The sequence below is a fragment of the Petromyzon marinus genome, chromosome 20 (assembly GCF_048934315.1).
Source record: "Petromyzon marinus isolate PM22_M1 ecotype Great Lakes invasive population chromosome 20, UKy_Petmar_22M1.pri1.0, whole genome shotgun sequence".
NCBI lineage: Eukaryota > Metazoa > Chordata > Hyperoartia > Petromyzontiformes > Petromyzontidae > Petromyzon > Petromyzon marinus.
Genome location: NC_133686.1, coordinates 11565481 through 11582097, shown reverse-complemented (window position 1 = coordinate 11582097; position 16617 = coordinate 11565481). Strand labels below are relative to the sequence as shown.

Below are 16617 nucleotides of genomic sequence, written 5' to 3'. Positions count from 1 at the left end.
AAATTTTCTTGATGGTGACTTTACCGAAATAACCAAGAATATCACGCTGAAATAGTTTTGCGTGAAATTTGTTTAGCAATTTGGGAAAATTACCACTTCAAAATGCTATGCACTATTTAACCATGAATAATGTTTCAAGTATTTTTGCTTACCTATTGCAAACATACATTATTTCACAAGCAGCCTTTGTTGTGGAATAAAAGACAAAGGAAGAAAAGGGGATTTCGTAAATTTTAATAGGGCAGATGAAGCGTTCATATATCAGTGTTTCAGCGACATACATTATAAATTACTCTCAGGCTGCTAAGCAGCATAAAAGGTAGCGAGAGTATCTGATGTGGTGTCTGGCAGGAGGGGGGCGGGTTAATACTGCATGACAGGGGCAGTGATGACAGGATGACAGTATCTCACTATCCAGATGGTAGACATCATTAATTAGATTTTTTTCTTTCCTTCAACGTTATGGGATTTTTTTTTTACAATTTCCTCTCTGTGTTGCCATCGGGCCGCGCAAGAGTGAGGTCCTTTGTTAAAAGCAAATGACTGTCAGATTCCGCACTGCTGGTTGCCATAGCGGGGGGGGGGGGGCGCACCTGTAAGCCGCCATTTTGAGCGCGGAGCGTTAATGGATCACGCAGGGATCACAACGTGCGTCAGGCGGCCGTCTCCACGGCTACGGGATGGTAATTATCTTTCTGACATATCTGCGCGTTGATTTTGGACGTACGCTTGAGGTTTCTCTTTGGACACTCCGGTTCCATCGTGCATGGTAAAAGAAAAAAAATGCACTCACCGCTCCCTGCTCGCTTGTCAGCCTCCTCAGCACCAACCTCCTTAATCCAAATTGCCTCACTTCCCCCACTTGACACAAATGGGTACACCCCTCCCCCTCGCCACTCGTCACTCCTGCCACCTTCTCTCGTCCTATTTTGCCCCTTTCTCATATCCTGCAATTCACACTGAGAAAATGGCAAGTGGAATTTGTCTCGAGAGATACGCCGGTTTTTTTTTTGCCTCCAATGCCTTGATTGTTGCAAAATAAATGTTGCAATCAAGACACTTAAAGGGGGGCTTAGCCATGGCGTGCGCAGGAGAAGCCGAGCTTAAATTCAGACAGCCCCACGTGGTTGAATCAAGTACAGAGAGTTGATGTTCCCCACCTCATCGCCTACATCTATAAAACTTTAAACAATTTTGTTTTATTTTACCAGGTAAGACCTACTGAGCTATACAGCTCTTTTTCAAAAGTAACTTGGCCACAAATGATAGCCCAACGAAGTGTCTGATCATGGGGAAATGTACTTAAGCCAAATACTCTAACGCATGTTTATAAATGTGGAGGGAAAAACCGGAGGACCCGGAGAAAAATCCGAACGCCTACAGGGAGAAAATGCAAACTCGAAATACACAGTCACCAGGATTGGGATCGAACCCACGACATCCTGTATACCAGATGAGGTAGTTAACATGCCACCGTGGCACCCAGTGACCGCATTAAAAAAATATGCCACGTTACATTTGGGTAACCGAGACAGGTAGTAGGGTTTCACACTCAACGTTATTTATCATATTTGATTTGGGTCAGGCCTCAAAATTATCTGGCCACATTATTCTCGTAAGACCCACCACCAACCAATATATCCAAACTAATGACGTTGCTCCATGGTACCACGCGTTTGGCAACGCTCCATTTATTATAATTTTAGCCATTCGATTAAACGTTTCACTTTAAACTGCGTGAAGCATCTTCAAGCAAATTCCAGGAAGTCAGAATAAAATTCATTTTATAATTTTGCTGGCTTTTAGTTCCTCCAGCTGGTATGCTGCCCACAGCATAGCTGGGACACAATTGCATAGTCTCGATGGTTAGAGAGGCTTTACTGCACCAAGGACTACCCTTGCTCTTGAGGTAGCACTGCTGAGGTTTTGAGTTCCAACCCCGTGCATGACCATTTGAGGTGAAATATAGTGGCACATACAACAGTCTCAACCAAAGCACTGACAACTGGGCAAGCAACATCACAGCTGGCATATGATAGATGTCTCAGTGTTTTAATAGTGCAGGTGGTAAAGCCAAAGTGTCTCCTTTCATTATCTCCATTGGCATCTCTGGGCCAGTGGTGGGCATTCTGGACTCCCGTTGACTTCTCACAAAGTGGTGGCCATTTTATCACGGGAAGTGAAAGGGGGTCGACAAAAGGATGGCGGGCTTAATCGAACTCGCGCCATTTGCCATTGTGAGTCGTGCATTCTACTCGCAAGGATTTGAACTCACAACCCGGCATTTGACCTCGCACCCTAGGCCATCGTTAGTTGTGCATTCTACTCACGAGGATTTGAACTCACGACCTCGGATGTGAACTCACACCCTCGCCATTGCGAGTTGTGCATTAAAATCACTGGCCACCTGGCCACACATATAACAAATATAAATGCGATGTGCTCTTAGTGAAACCAGGATGACCAATGTATTTGCAATGAAACCAATTTATTTGCAATGTGAGACGAAAACAAAAAAAACACTTTTCACAGTATTAAGCATCTTTGAAGCTTTTGGGATACTTTATTCTTTTATTGATGCACGGGTAAGTCACGACTGATTGAGTTTAACCCGTTCAACCATGACCGGTTGTTTTGGAAACAATCTCCCAGCATGAAGAAACTGTTTTCTGCATGCGTTCCCTGGAATTCGAAACCCCAGGTTCCGTGGTAGGCTCAACACGCTACTTTATCAAGGCTCTCATTTGCTGCAATGTGTTAACCCCCATGTTTTATTTTTTATCATTGTAAAAATAACCTTTTATAATGATTTTGGATTTATACTTAAGAATGAAGGGCAAACAACAAGCACACTGCAGGAATGGTAAGGTGATGGGTTTCTGAAAGCGGAGATGTCAACTGTGCTGTGTGGATGTGAAGTTTGAAGCAGGGGGTGATTAATGTTTCCATATGGATCAGAGAGGTAGGCTTCAAAACGCAAGGAGAAAATTAGATTTTGGCCTTTGAATATGATGATCATCATCATTAGCCACTGCTGGATGAAGGATTCTCTCAATCCATCGCTCACAATCCTGCGATGTAACAGTCTACCCAAGCACAATTCTGAACGGGCTGATTTCGTTGCTCCATCTCCGTAGCGGACGTCCCTCGAACGCATTGACTCTTTTGGCTGCCACTCCGCTGTTTGTTTCCACCTCACTGCCATCCCCATTCTAGCGAGGATAGTCCTGGCCATGCCCGCTTGCTTTTCCTCAAAGCCAAAATCATGTCTTGAACCTGTGTACGGTCTTGTGAAATTAGGTGCATGAAAGGGATACAAAAAGTAAATGGCAGGAAAGGGTAATCAACTTGGAAGTCCCAATGTGACTACAAATTGTTATTGATGTAATCGGAAAGGAGGGTTGCAATGTAAGGGACATGTTAATGATTGAGGCAGGTTACTGACACGGCCCTTTCCGGCGTGTCGCCATTCCCACCATCTGTTTCCCTCCTCTCTCCCTCACTGCCGCTTCCCCTGCCCTCAACCTTGATGTCATCTTTGACTCTTCCATCAGTTTTTCCACGCACATCGCCGCTACTGCTCGCATCCATTCAACATCAGGAAAAGCCGCCCTCTCATTTTCTTCCACCAAAACTCCCAGTTCATGCTCTGATCTTTGCCTGTTTGGACAACCGTAACTCTGTTCTGCTTGGTCTCCCTGCCTACGCTCTCACTCCCCTCCAACAAATTCGAAATGCTTCCGCACTGGTTATTTTCAAACTCACATTTAATTATCACACTTCGCCGTCTCCTCCTTCAACTTCACTGGCTTCCCATTTACTACACCGCTGTCTTTTCAAATTTCTCTCCATGGTCTTGCCCCACCTCATCTTGCCTCTGTCATCTCCATCTATGTCCCCTCTCGTCCTCTTCATTCACTATCTTTTCCGTCTCTCTCTGTCCCTCCATCTTTCTGTGCCCAGTCCGGTTTTTAGATCCTTCTGCCTCCGTGCACCCCTCCGCTGGAATCAACTCCCCCTGTACATTAACCTCCTTTCGTTCCTTTCTCAAAGCCGCACCTCTTCTCCATTGCCCATTCCCTTCCTCTCCACTCGCTCCTCCACTCCTTTCCATTTCCCTCCCCTATAGCCCTCTCGTGACCCCCTTGTACCCTCTGCTACGGTCACTCATTCCTCGGCCCTTGCACACCCCCTTGCCATCTAAATAACTCTTATTTTTGTTACCGTTTTTTTGTATTATGTAAAGCGCCTTGAGCTAAGGCGCTCTATAAATATGAAGCATAAGATAAGATCGTGGGAATACCTGAAGACAGAGATGGTGATGGTGGTGGTGAGACTCTGGAGAGTTGACCTTGGAGGTTCGGTGTCGACTACGAGTCTAAGGAAGTGCGAAAGGGAAGGAAAAGACGGTGAGGTGTAATGGCTTCGGCATGGACCCTGATCGCGTCGTCACGTGATCACAAATCGCGTAGGAGTCATTTCTGCGAAGCATCTCCTGTCCAACACGAGATCGGGTACCTTCATCATGTATATACAGTTGTTTGCTGCATGCGAGTCGCCCAATATTTATGCAGTTTCGCTCTCAGAGTTGGAACCACGTTGGATTAGGTGAAAACGAATATATAAATGTTTTTGTTGTTGTGATTTCTGTGCACTTGCTTTATAATTTATTTGTAGCTGCCGGGATGTGAAGGCGGAATTTCAGTGGTGTAAGCACAGTGCGCTGCCACGAACACTTTGAGCCTTTTGAGGCAAGAAGCCGTGTCCAAAACACATTAGACTTTGTGTTTCCTTAGACGCTGTACTCGCCCTAATTGAATTGTTGCTCTGCACGTGTGTGCGTGCTTGTATCCGCGAGTGAGGGAGCAGTTGCTCAGTAGTTGGTGGACCATTGGGGTGCCGTGGTGGCGAAATGTTAACTCCCTTGTCTGGTATACAGGAGGTCATGGGTTCAACCCTGACGCCTGTATATCTGGAGTTTTCATGTTCATCCCGTGATCGCACTGATTTTTCTCCGTGACCTCTGGTTTTCCCTCCACATTTAGAAACATGCGTTTAGAGTATTTGGCTGATAAGCCACTTCGTTGAGCTGTCATTTGTGGCCAAGTCGCTTCTGAAGAAGAGTTATGTAGCTCAGTGGGCCTTACCTGGTAAAATTAAAAAAAATTGGTTGAGTTGAAAGTGTAGTTCTATTGCACGGCGGTCCAAATTACCTAGCTCGATTCCTGACTGTAAACACCAACAGCAGGAGTAGGAATATGGATTTTTACTGGGGTTTCCCCTCGATCAACTCAGCCGTAAACCTTAGCCCAACATAATTAACATGTGCATGGCGTGAATATCAGATGTGGTGCTAATTGCACCACTTCCTGTATGCCATGCTGTCCTAAACTGGTGCTCACAAGCAGCACTTGCCCCTATAATCTCGAGGATACATGGGCGAATCTCTGTCTTTGTGTGCACGTGTGCATGCTTGCGTGTGGGAAGCGGTGGCATAGCAGTTAGCGCACTGCGCTCCAGGCCACAGCTAACATACGTGTGTGATGCTTGACCCGATCTAAGATCTCCCTGTAGTTCGACTCAGGATAGAGGAGAAAAGTAATAGAAGAGAGTGAAGTTGGCAGGAGAGAGAGGTGAGCACGGGCTGAGAGATGAGACATTGGGGAGGGAGGCTGGGTAAGGGTGAGGTGTGTGTGTGTGTGTGGGAAGCTGCGCTACCAACCCTGCGACCCCGAGTTCGATTCCCGCTCACGGCCACCACCGACACGAGTGATGATTGTCTCAACCAGTCCTGGGCCTCCTCTAGGTCGACTCAGACTCAAATAATTACCTGGTGCGGTGGGTGAATAATGGCACTGGGGAGACGAGGTGGTCGGGTGTGGTGCTGGAACCCCCTTGTATGTTGTGTTGGCCTTCATAGGGGGCTCTCTAACAGCACTAGCCCCAACAACCTCTGTAGGCTGCGCAGGGGATCTTTATATTTTGTCTTCCTTGGTGCACACACGTTTGTATATACATATTAATGTGTACGTGCTATTGCCAATCGATGTTGTTGCTCACTGCCTCCTTGCCACCGTGTGTGTGCGCCCGCTTGCAGGTGTCCTTCTTCCTCTTCGTGGTGTTTGTGACATACACCATGCTGCCGTTCGGGATGCACGCGGCCGTGCTGGCGAGCTCCGTGCTCTCTGCGTCGCACCTTGCCGTGCTCAGTGGCTTCCTGTCCACGCGCGACAATCACTACTCCTCGGCGCACCTGGCTCTGCAGGTACACGACCCCCCCCCCCCGATTGCGCGTTCTGTACCGGCTCGTGGAGCCACTAGGGGGTCAGGGACATCGTCGAGGGCCGTCGTTGTTGATGGCCACCGCGCCCACAGAAGTGAATGATGCCCAGACACCCAGCCACCAGGGTTTACACGGAAAATCCGAGCACCGCTAACATCTGGCTTCACGTCTTCCCTTTGCTGTCCAACCTCTGAATGCCAGTCCTATGCCTGTGTTGTAAACTGCCCTCACTCGGTACGTGCCCAACTTCTTACTGAATATTGAACTGGTTGGCTTTAAGTATGCTTGCATCACAGTCTACACGGTCCTCATATATATATCAAAACCAACCAATGTACACGTTCTTCAGTTTATTACTATGTTTATATTTTACTACATTTATCCTGCTAGCCACGTATACATTCTAGGAACATAGGCACATCTTCACCGACACAGCGGCATGCAACAATCCCAGAACACATCGCAATATTTCTACTGTCAGTGCAGCGAACACTATAAGTGTCAGCTTAAATCAAGACAGCTCAATGCTGGTCCTTACTTTGTTGATATTGGTCAGTCTGTGTCTTACACCTAACCCATCTGAGTGACTTTGAGTCGTGAGTTTGAAAAATCAATAGTCAATTCCACGTGTATGTCCTGATAGGCCTAACCTACCCTTAAATTATACAAAATCAAATTATAACATGTATATTTTTTAAATAAAACATACACATTTAATGAATCGCAAAGTTGTACGTTTACTGACATTAATAGGATATAAACATTGTTTATTGCCTTTAAGCGATGCACTTCATGTGAGCTAAATGACATGCAAAGTGGACCGGTGCTCAGCAGTGGAAATTCCACATATCTGTCTGGAGGCAAGTTGGTGCATAGGACAGGCAATATGGACTTCCCGCACAAAGCGATTCGTTTTTTGATCTACCCTGGCGGAGTGATGGATTGAGTTTAACCATGAGCATGATTAGAAATCTCAACAAATTTTATTGTGAGTAGAGAACTCACAGCACTGTACGAAGAATCATATTTGCACCAAAAGTAAAAATGAAAAAAACTTTCTTGAAATCAAAATAGAATCTGTTTTCACGGAACATAGCAATTTTGCCACAGGTGTTACCTAAGCAGGTGATAAATGTGGGCATTCAGCCTTAAACGCACGAGTGTTCAACCCCTGTGGCGCTTGCCCACTGCTCGAAAGGCTCGTCTATTTTAAGTTGTACTTTCAAGTTGCAAGGCGATGTCCGTTGACGGCCAAAGTGGTAAAGCATCTTCTGCTTTTCGTGTGACGTTGACGGTCACGTACTTGTTCAACCATAGCACGGTTGGAAGCGCGAAGGAAGTTCAAACGTACGTACGTGCACACGTGCACACATAAATGACATTGGTTTTCCTGCCCTACTGGTTCCGTGTTGAGTTTTTCCTGGCCACGTCTGAGCAAGAACGTATGCTCTTGGAGCCGTGTGTTCGGTGTGTGTTCATAACAGAGAGAGAAATGTAATATTGCTATTGCCTTTGCCCAGAGCAGCTCTGAATAATGAGTATTTGAAGATGCATTAGGTTATTGCAGTCGCTGTATGCTGCCAATATTTTAGCGACATAGTTGTCAAAAGAAAATGGTGCATATGACAAAATTGTTGGCAAGTTGATAAAGACAGTCAATCAAATAAGGTATACATTTTTGTTCAGGGTGAGAGTGTTATTTCTACTGCAGTGGTTGTTCTGTTTATGTGTGTGTGTGTGTTTGCCTAACTCGTGTGTGTGTGTGTGTATGAGGAATAGTGCTCCATTGGTCTATTCACTGCACACCACAATCCCCAATACCTGGGTGCTATTCCCTGACGTAGATCACTTCAGTTACACAGTGTCTGAACTCTTCTGAACCTCTACACGGCCTTAACTGAGTTCCTGTTGGCAGTGTGTAAACATGAGCGCCGTGGTAAGACAATTGTGGCCAGCCACGGGTGCTGCATCGCGCGCTCTCAGATGCGCTGCTGTGGCCATCTGGAACGCTCTTTCTTCTGGCATTAAGTAGCCATTGGGAGCGATGCGCTTATAAATCTAGAATGGAAACTCAGTTCTTTAGAACTGCTTTTTGTGTTTAGCTTGTTGTCCTTCCCCCACACCTCCGATTCTATGCAGTTGGCTACGTACGGTGTGAAAGAAGTTAAACATACATATAACATACATACATACATGGCCATACCACCAGCTTGTGGTGTGGTCCATGCCAAGCTGTAATAGGTGCTCCCTAACAGCACTTGCTGTAACAATCGGCAAGGCAATACAGAAGACCGTTGCCTTGCCTTTGTGTGTGCATATGTCTGTGTCCGGGCATGGTGCTGGCCCACCTCGCTTCCCGTGTGCCGTTCCGGCCTTCATAGGTGCTACTCACTAACACTTCTTGCCCCAACAGCCTGTTAAGGCTATACGGGGGATCTTTGTCTTTGTTTAATTGGGCTCGCAAATGCATTTCTGACGTATAGGTTATTGATCTTAGAAACTTTTACGTTGATTAACATAACAACGTGAAGGGATTGGACAGGGCTGTTTTAATCGCTAATTCAAGTCTGGAATGGATTGTGCTTTGATATCGTGCTGAGCTACAGATTTGTTGTCACAAACTTTAACCAAACTCAATAATATTAAATGTCTAATGATTGGTCCAGTGTACCCAATTATATTATAAAAAAAACACTGTCCGATCCTGACCATTTGGAATAAAACTATTGTTTATGTTTGTACTCCTTGGGTCTTTCGGTAAAGTCACGTAGATAGAAAATTAATAAAAATAATAAAAAATCACGACGTTTCGATCGCAACACAAGCAATCGTCTTCATGTGAAAAAATACGGCAGGCGGACTGCTGAGGCAGGAAGAAATATAGCGAGAGAGCTACTGCAGCCAAAGGTTATACTGTATAGGTTTGAGATTGGTACAAGGGTAAGTGGGCGGAGCTAGAGATGGAATTTGTAAGTAAATGCAAGATCGCAGAGCAAGGTATACCTCAGCCATTGTATTGCTCGAGAGTAGAGATTAGCATGTCAATGTGAGATGGCTCCCGCAGCAGCAGCTGTGTTAATGAGACACATTCAGCCTTATTAAACAACGAGCACCACCGCCGCATCGAGGAAAAGGGAGCAGCAGCTATGTTAGTGAGACATTAAGCCTGTTAATGTAAAGACATTTAACAAGGTAATGTAACTCAGAGAGTCGGAAATAACTGCGAACATAGGCAAGTAGGATGAAAGCATCTCAGCCAGTTAGTATGACTTTACCTGGTTTATAAAGTCCTTCCAATGATTGCTCAGTTTGTGCCCATCTCCTCGGTTGAAATTGTGTCTGTGTTTATATATTTGGATGGCTTCATGAACAAATCTTTGTTGATAGCCAGTGGGTTTGCATAGAACCTTCGTATTGGAAGAATCAATTTCACGTGTGCCCACAGCGTTAAAACAATGATCAGCCACGGCAGAGGTGTTGGTCCTCATTTCGAATGACGCCACGTGGTCTTTAACATCCGCAGAGAAGCAGGTGGCATCTAAATTTTGATTTAAAGCTTTCGTGACTGCAGTGATTTATATTCTTGATTCTTTCGGTAAAGTCACGTTGAAGGGAAACAATAAAATAATAAAATATATATAAAACAATGAAATTCTCACGACGTTTCGACTGTAACACAAACAGTCATCATCAGGTGTGAAAACCAACGGCAAGAAACTTTTAAAGTGACTTCATATAGGTGGCATCTATTTTACGGTTTGTCCACTGGCATTTATAACCACGGTGGCCTGCCAGGTTCGAACCGCAAAGCATCTGCAACAAGCGCCGAACGCGTGACCCCTAGTCCATGTGTACATGACCATATGAATACATTCACGTTAATTGGTGCTGAACATATTTATATTGTTATTTTAGAAAATTGTCTTTTAAGCCATGAGGTTAAGCCACAGTGATAAAGCAACTTCCGGCTCAGTCGAGCATTTAGACGGTGCCCATCTCATGTCACATTAGTGGCCTTGTATCAGCAGTGGAAATTACATTTCCATGGCCATGAGAGGAGAGAGTGCTGGAAGAAATCCCGCAACGGTCATAATGTCTGCATTATCCATCAATCTCACCTCCATAGCAGAGAACTTCAGGCGTACACCACCACGCCCAGAGTAATTGACCAGTTCCTACACATTTTCACTAAATGTGTGTATGGGATTTGCATCTCGCCTTATCTTTTGTATCAGTCACCGTTGTATTTTCTCAATTGGCTGTTACGTGATAATAAAACATCAGCTATAATCAAACTGCCAATATAAATACTGTAATTATTTTCAGATAAATGTTACGAGGTAATTAAAATATGGTGTTTATTCACAGTTTGTTACGAAAATTGGTAATTACGAGTGTAACAAATTACCACAATTTGGGATCACAATGACAGCTCTTTGTACAACACTAACATAATGAACACAGAATAATTCCAAGCCCTTGTTTAATCCACTGCTGGATGCCTCCCCATGCCATCCATGTTGTCATGGTGGTCGTCTAACCATACTTCACCATGCTGGACGCTGCCAGTTGATGAAGGTGGAGGTGCGGTGTATCCAGAACCTTTTCAGACGTCACTCTGCTAAATTTCTCAGCCGTGGCTGGGAATCGAATTCGGGATGCTAGGGTTCATGGCGCATTTCGCGAACTCCTGCGCCACGGCTCCACTCGAGCAACACTGGCGTACCACATTTACAACCACCATTTATGTTGTGGTGGTGTTTTATGTCCATGCACTTTTGACCCGAACTATGTTGCATTTTTTTGGAGGGGGTTGTTAACTTAATCGCCCATTCAGATGTGCAGTCGTGCTATCAGAGAGCACAATAGGGTGCACGCAACTGGGAATCGATTAAGTTGTAAATTGATTTGCGATCTATTTTTATCCTCAATCGATGCCCCTGATTTTCTTGCATTGCGGTGCAGTGATAACAATAAACGATCTGGCCAGGACGGTGTCACGGTTGAAATACTTGTCTCACATTTGGTAGGTCGTGATTTAAAATGTCAATTGTGCCACTATCTCTCCAGGGTCAACAAAGAGACGACTTGATTCGTGGGAAATTAACGTTGGTTGCCATCTATGGACAGACTTGGTCCTTCCGCAGAAATGTGGAATTTCTAGCACTGGCTCAGGATTGGTCATACAACATTGCTAATTTGAGCAGGGAAAATGTTGGCTCGTTTACCTTTCTAGCATTTGTACTGTAAAAAAAATAAGTTTTAAAAGTCATGCGCCACACGTGGATCAGGTAACTTTCACACACGCGTTTGTCCTTGGAAGTATTTCATTCGCAGTGCAGAAGCTGGTGCACACTTGTCAGGGACAAACGTGCTCGCATATTCGCGAAATCGGTAGTCCTTTTTTGCTCCTGGTTCGTGTCTCCAATTTTTGGGAAAACTATTGATCAATGTGGCCGGTTTTCAAGTCCCGGAAAGGCAAAGCAAGTTGTGCACTTACATTTGGTATCATATTGAAACGTCTTCACGGGAGTGTTTGTGACCCCATGTGACAGACGGATAGAACTAGTTCGATAACGCTACCAAACTTTGTTGGAAAGCGTTAATAACCACGTTGTGTTAATAGGCTAATTGTGATTCAGCTATGTTAACTGCAGTTATCAAGAACATAACGTTTTACTTTTTGGCCCCATCCTCTTACAATTATAAGCAAAATAGAAAAGGTTTTGTTTATTGACTGTAATTCCACGCAGGTTACTCCTGCCAAACCTCCTGGACTTTGCCTCGTGTTAAAGTTTAATGGCAGGGATTTGTTACGTGTCTTGATAAATTATTGACTCTAATCAGGGAGCAACCCAGAAGAGAGTTCATGAATAATTAAGTCTAGATGCTATAATGGAATCTAAGAGCGTGCTAATTAAGCAGGATGTTTGGCAGTCCACTGGGATGTTGTCACTCATCTAAATATCCCAAACAACTCGTGCGGGTTTTTTTTGGTTTATGATCGACTGTTGCAGATCTGATCTATCTCCACAGACTTTTGTGATATAATGGTAACTGGAAGCAAACAGTGCTACATATATAGTTAAGTAATGTCTGTATATAAAATTGATACTGGGTTTATATTACAAACATTTCTGGCTGCACACACTACCAGCAACATTTGGTATTTGATCACAGCCTGGGCCTAACCCTCGGGTTACTCAGCCTAGAAATGAGCACCTTGTTGCACTATATATGAATATTTGCGATAGAAGAAAAAGGTAGTTAATTGTGTGAGATTCTGCTGCCATCGTCACCTTATGTACCTTCGCATCTTGAATAGGCACTTGCTAACATCCATTACCCTGACGGCCGATAAAATTACTGTATAACTTTTTTTACTTTATATATAAATAACTGTAATGTGTGTTTTTTTATGATTTTGTCACTGGATGTAAACATTCTAATAAACTTATTGGGCTAGTTTTTTTCTATTTACTCGAGATAACAATGAAAGAAATTACAAACCCTGAGTGAGGAGTTCAATATAATGCTCCCAGAATCCCTTCAGCCAATGTGTGTACATTTCCTTAATTGTGTGCAATGTGTTTCTCCATTGCCTGAATTTGCCTAATCTTGACACTTTATTTTCCAGAATATACACTGATAGAATTCTCATGAATGTTTTAATGGTTTTAAGTACACAACCTTTTTTTTGTAGCCTCATTCAAATATTTATAACATTATTGTAAAACCTTAGTCTAGACGTCTTTTAAATGTGACATTTATTTTAATATCCTGTGAGCATGAAATTATTTGCTGCAACTCAGGTTACCGTTGCAACAGAGGAACTGTTGTTCATGTGCCTACTCAATGGGATTATTTAATCCCCTGGTTAAAAAGGAGAATGACCTGAACGAAAATAACTATACTCTTTGGTTTTATTCGGTAAAGTCACGGAGATAATTAATTATTTTATTTTCTTTTATTTTGTTTTATTTTATCTACTTGACTTTACCGAATTAAACCAAAGAGTATGAATCCTTGCAGTCACGAAAACTTCAAATCTAGAATAAAATAACTATAATTAACCAGTCCCTTTCCCATAACATACACACAAAATACTTAAATTATCCACCTTACTTTCACAATTATTTTGAACTTAATCATGGCCTCAGGCATCATGAGTAACCATACCTTATTTTTCAGCTGGCTTACTTTTTTACATTCCAGAAAGACTGTGTTATTGTTGTAAAGAAAACAAAGATTATAGTTTAAAACTTTGTGTTGGTCACAGCCAGAAAGCAATCTCTGTACCAGACAATCAAAATGGGAAAATGATTAATTGCAACCTGGAATGTTTTACTTACGGGAGCCAGCCAGTGATGGATAACCATGTGAGGGCCAGATAATAATATCTAACTGTGTGAGATCCAACCGATGAGGGATATCACAGTTGACAAATGAGATGTTTACACGATTATGCCTCCCAAAATGTATTGTGTTATTATCTCAGCATACAAAATTAAAGGTGCAGCCCTGGAATCACTTGTTCATGCCACTGCTAGCAGAAGGGCCAACACTACGCGCCACGGTGGCGAGAAATTAACTATCACACCTGGTATACAGGAGGTCATGGGTTCGATCAAAACCCTGGCATCCGTATATGTAAAGTTTGCATGTTCTCTGTGGTCGTTTGAATTTGTCTCCAGGTCCTCTGGTTTTCCCCACCACATTTGAGCGATCATTTGTGACCAGGTCACTTCTGAAAAAAGAGCTATATTGTTTGGTGGTGCCTTACCTGGTAAAATAACAACAAAAATAGTTTAACACGTGGGCTTTTGCGACAAATATCATCCATAAGAGGTTTTTGGCATCCCTCAAAAGATGCAGAGATTCAAAGGTAAATCCACACGCAGTTAAAGTAACTCATCACATTAAGTCACTTAAAGCTAATCAAATACTACATGAAGCTAGTGAGTTGCTAAAAGAGAGAATACAGAACAATATAGTGAGATTTTTTATTTTATTATTTTATCCCCATTCTACGTGACTTTACCGAAAGAATCAAGAAAATGAATCGCTGCAGTCACGAAAGCTTTAAATCGAAATATAAGTGAACTAAGTCACACTTCTAAATCACTAATGTCCTTACACTTTAAAATGAGTAACAGTGTCTCTACAGATCACTGGAATATAATCGACACAATTACACAGCAATCAGCTGATAATGTATTTAACAAAACTAACACTACCCAGATTAACAAATTTGCTAGACTAACTAACAAACAACTTCTTTGGTTCTTTCGGTAAAGTCACGTAGGATGAGAATAAAATAATAAAATAACACAATAAAATTCTCTCGACGTTTCGGCCACAATGCAAGCAGCCGTCTTCAGGTGAAAGGAACAGACCTGTCGGGACGACAGAGCTTCAATGAACGTCCTGACAGGTCTGTTCCTTTCACCTGAAGACGGCCGCTTGCGTTGTGGCCGAAACGTCGTGAGAATTGTATTGTGTTATTTTATTATTTTATTCTCATTCTACATGACTTTACCGAAAGAACCAAAGAAGATGAATCCTTGCAGTCACGAAAGCTTTAAATCGAAATTTAACAAACAACTCTCAACTAAAAATGAACATTTTATAAACAAAACGGTTATCAACATGACTAACGTTGAATTATCCAGCGATATGGTTTCAGTCCTGTCTAAAGGTCTTAACTTTGCTGTTGCCCCACGTACAATCCCTGTCGATGAGATCATTGCTGAAGTGGAATCAGCAGTTAGACATCTCCCCCATAATCAAGCTGAGATTACTAGGCACGAGGTTACCAAAATTATTTAGAACAGCAAAGTGCCAAAAAAATTATTAATTTCAGTGATGCAAAAACCTTAAGAGAATTGAGAGCAAATAAAGATATCCAAATTCTTGCTGCTGCTAAGGGCCGATCAACTGTTGTGTTGCCCCGTGAGGACTATGATAATAAAATCAAAGATTTACTCGACGAAGGTACCCACCTTAAAATTAAACGAGACCCAACCAGCACCTTGGAACGTAAAACAACGGCAATCATTGCCAAGTCATCAATTCCCAAGGAAGAGCAATGCCTCATCAAACCAAGGGCATCAAAACGACCAAGACTTTATGGGCTACCAAAAATTCACAAACCTGATGTCCCATTAAGACCCATAGTTAGTACAATAGGATCTGCCACGTACAAATTAGCACAATACGTAACGAAACAAATACAACACTACATCGGTAGGACCTCTTTGTTCATAAAAAAAACTCTGAAGATCTCATAAATATAATTAAATATATTAAGCTTAACCCTAATGATATTCTCGTAAGTTTTGATGTGACCTCTCTGTTCACGAGACTGTTCATGAGGGTTCCGGTCAACGAGTCAATAAAATTACTCGACACTCTGGTAATGAACAAAGGTTTAGCCAAAGATATCCCAAAACGAGCTGAACACTGTCTAAAGAACACTTCTTATGGCTAGGTGACTTCTATAAACAAAAGGAGCAGCAATGGGCTCTTCTTTGTCTCCTGTGATAGCGAATTTGTACATGGAAGATTTTGAAACAAAAGCAATAGCTTCAAGCACACTAAAACCCTCTGCTTGGTTTAGATATGTGGATGACACATTGGTGGTCGGGCCACACGGCAAAGATACACTGAACGCATTTCTAAATCATCTCAACTCCCAAAACCCATCCATCCAGTTCACTATGGAAGTGGAAGCTGACAGAACGCTACCATTTCTGGATATTCTGCTCGGATGGGGTAGAAATGGTAAAATAACACACAGTGTTTACCGAAAGAAAACGCATACTGACGCCTATCTGAATGCAGAGTAATTCCATTATCCCGCACAGAAATCTGCTCTTATCAAGATGCTCATTCATCGAGCTAAGAAATTTTCAGATGGTGACAGTCTGAAAAGTGAAATTCAACATGTTAAAGAAGCGCTGCAAATGAACGGTTACAATGATGCACAAATCAACATGGCATTGATTACCAAAACAAAATCAAATAACAAGAGCATTGAAACTGCCCAAGTAATTAAAACGATCAAAATACCGTACATTGCGGGAGTAACTGATAAACTAGCCAGATGTTTGGAAAAACAAAACATCCGAATCAGATTTGGCACGGGACATAAAATACAGAAATTAATATCTGGTACCAAAGATCTATTACCGAAGCCATCAACAGGTGTGTACAGGATTAACTGCATGTGTGGTAAATGTTATGTTGGGGAAACAGGACGAATGATCAGCACGAGACTAAAAGAACATCAGCGATATATTAAATTCTCCCAAATACAACTGTCAGCAGTAGCA

The 16617-nt window shown here is 42.8% G+C and overlaps 1 protein-coding gene across 9 annotated transcripts in view; it reads left to right on the top strand.

Annotated features, from left to right (window-relative positions):
- The window catches only part of ADCY2 (adenylate cyclase 2), a 315360-nt gene that overhangs the window by 112985 nt on the left and 185758 nt on the right, over positions 1–16617 (top strand). For all 9 annotated transcript variants that reach the window (XM_032957514.2, XM_032957515.2, XM_032957519.2 and 6 more), the window contains one exon: positions 6098–6265. In XM_032957514.2, the coding sequence (XP_032813405.1) occupies positions 6098–6265 (168 nt within the window). The remainder of the gene's footprint in view (positions 1–6097; positions 6266–16617) is intronic.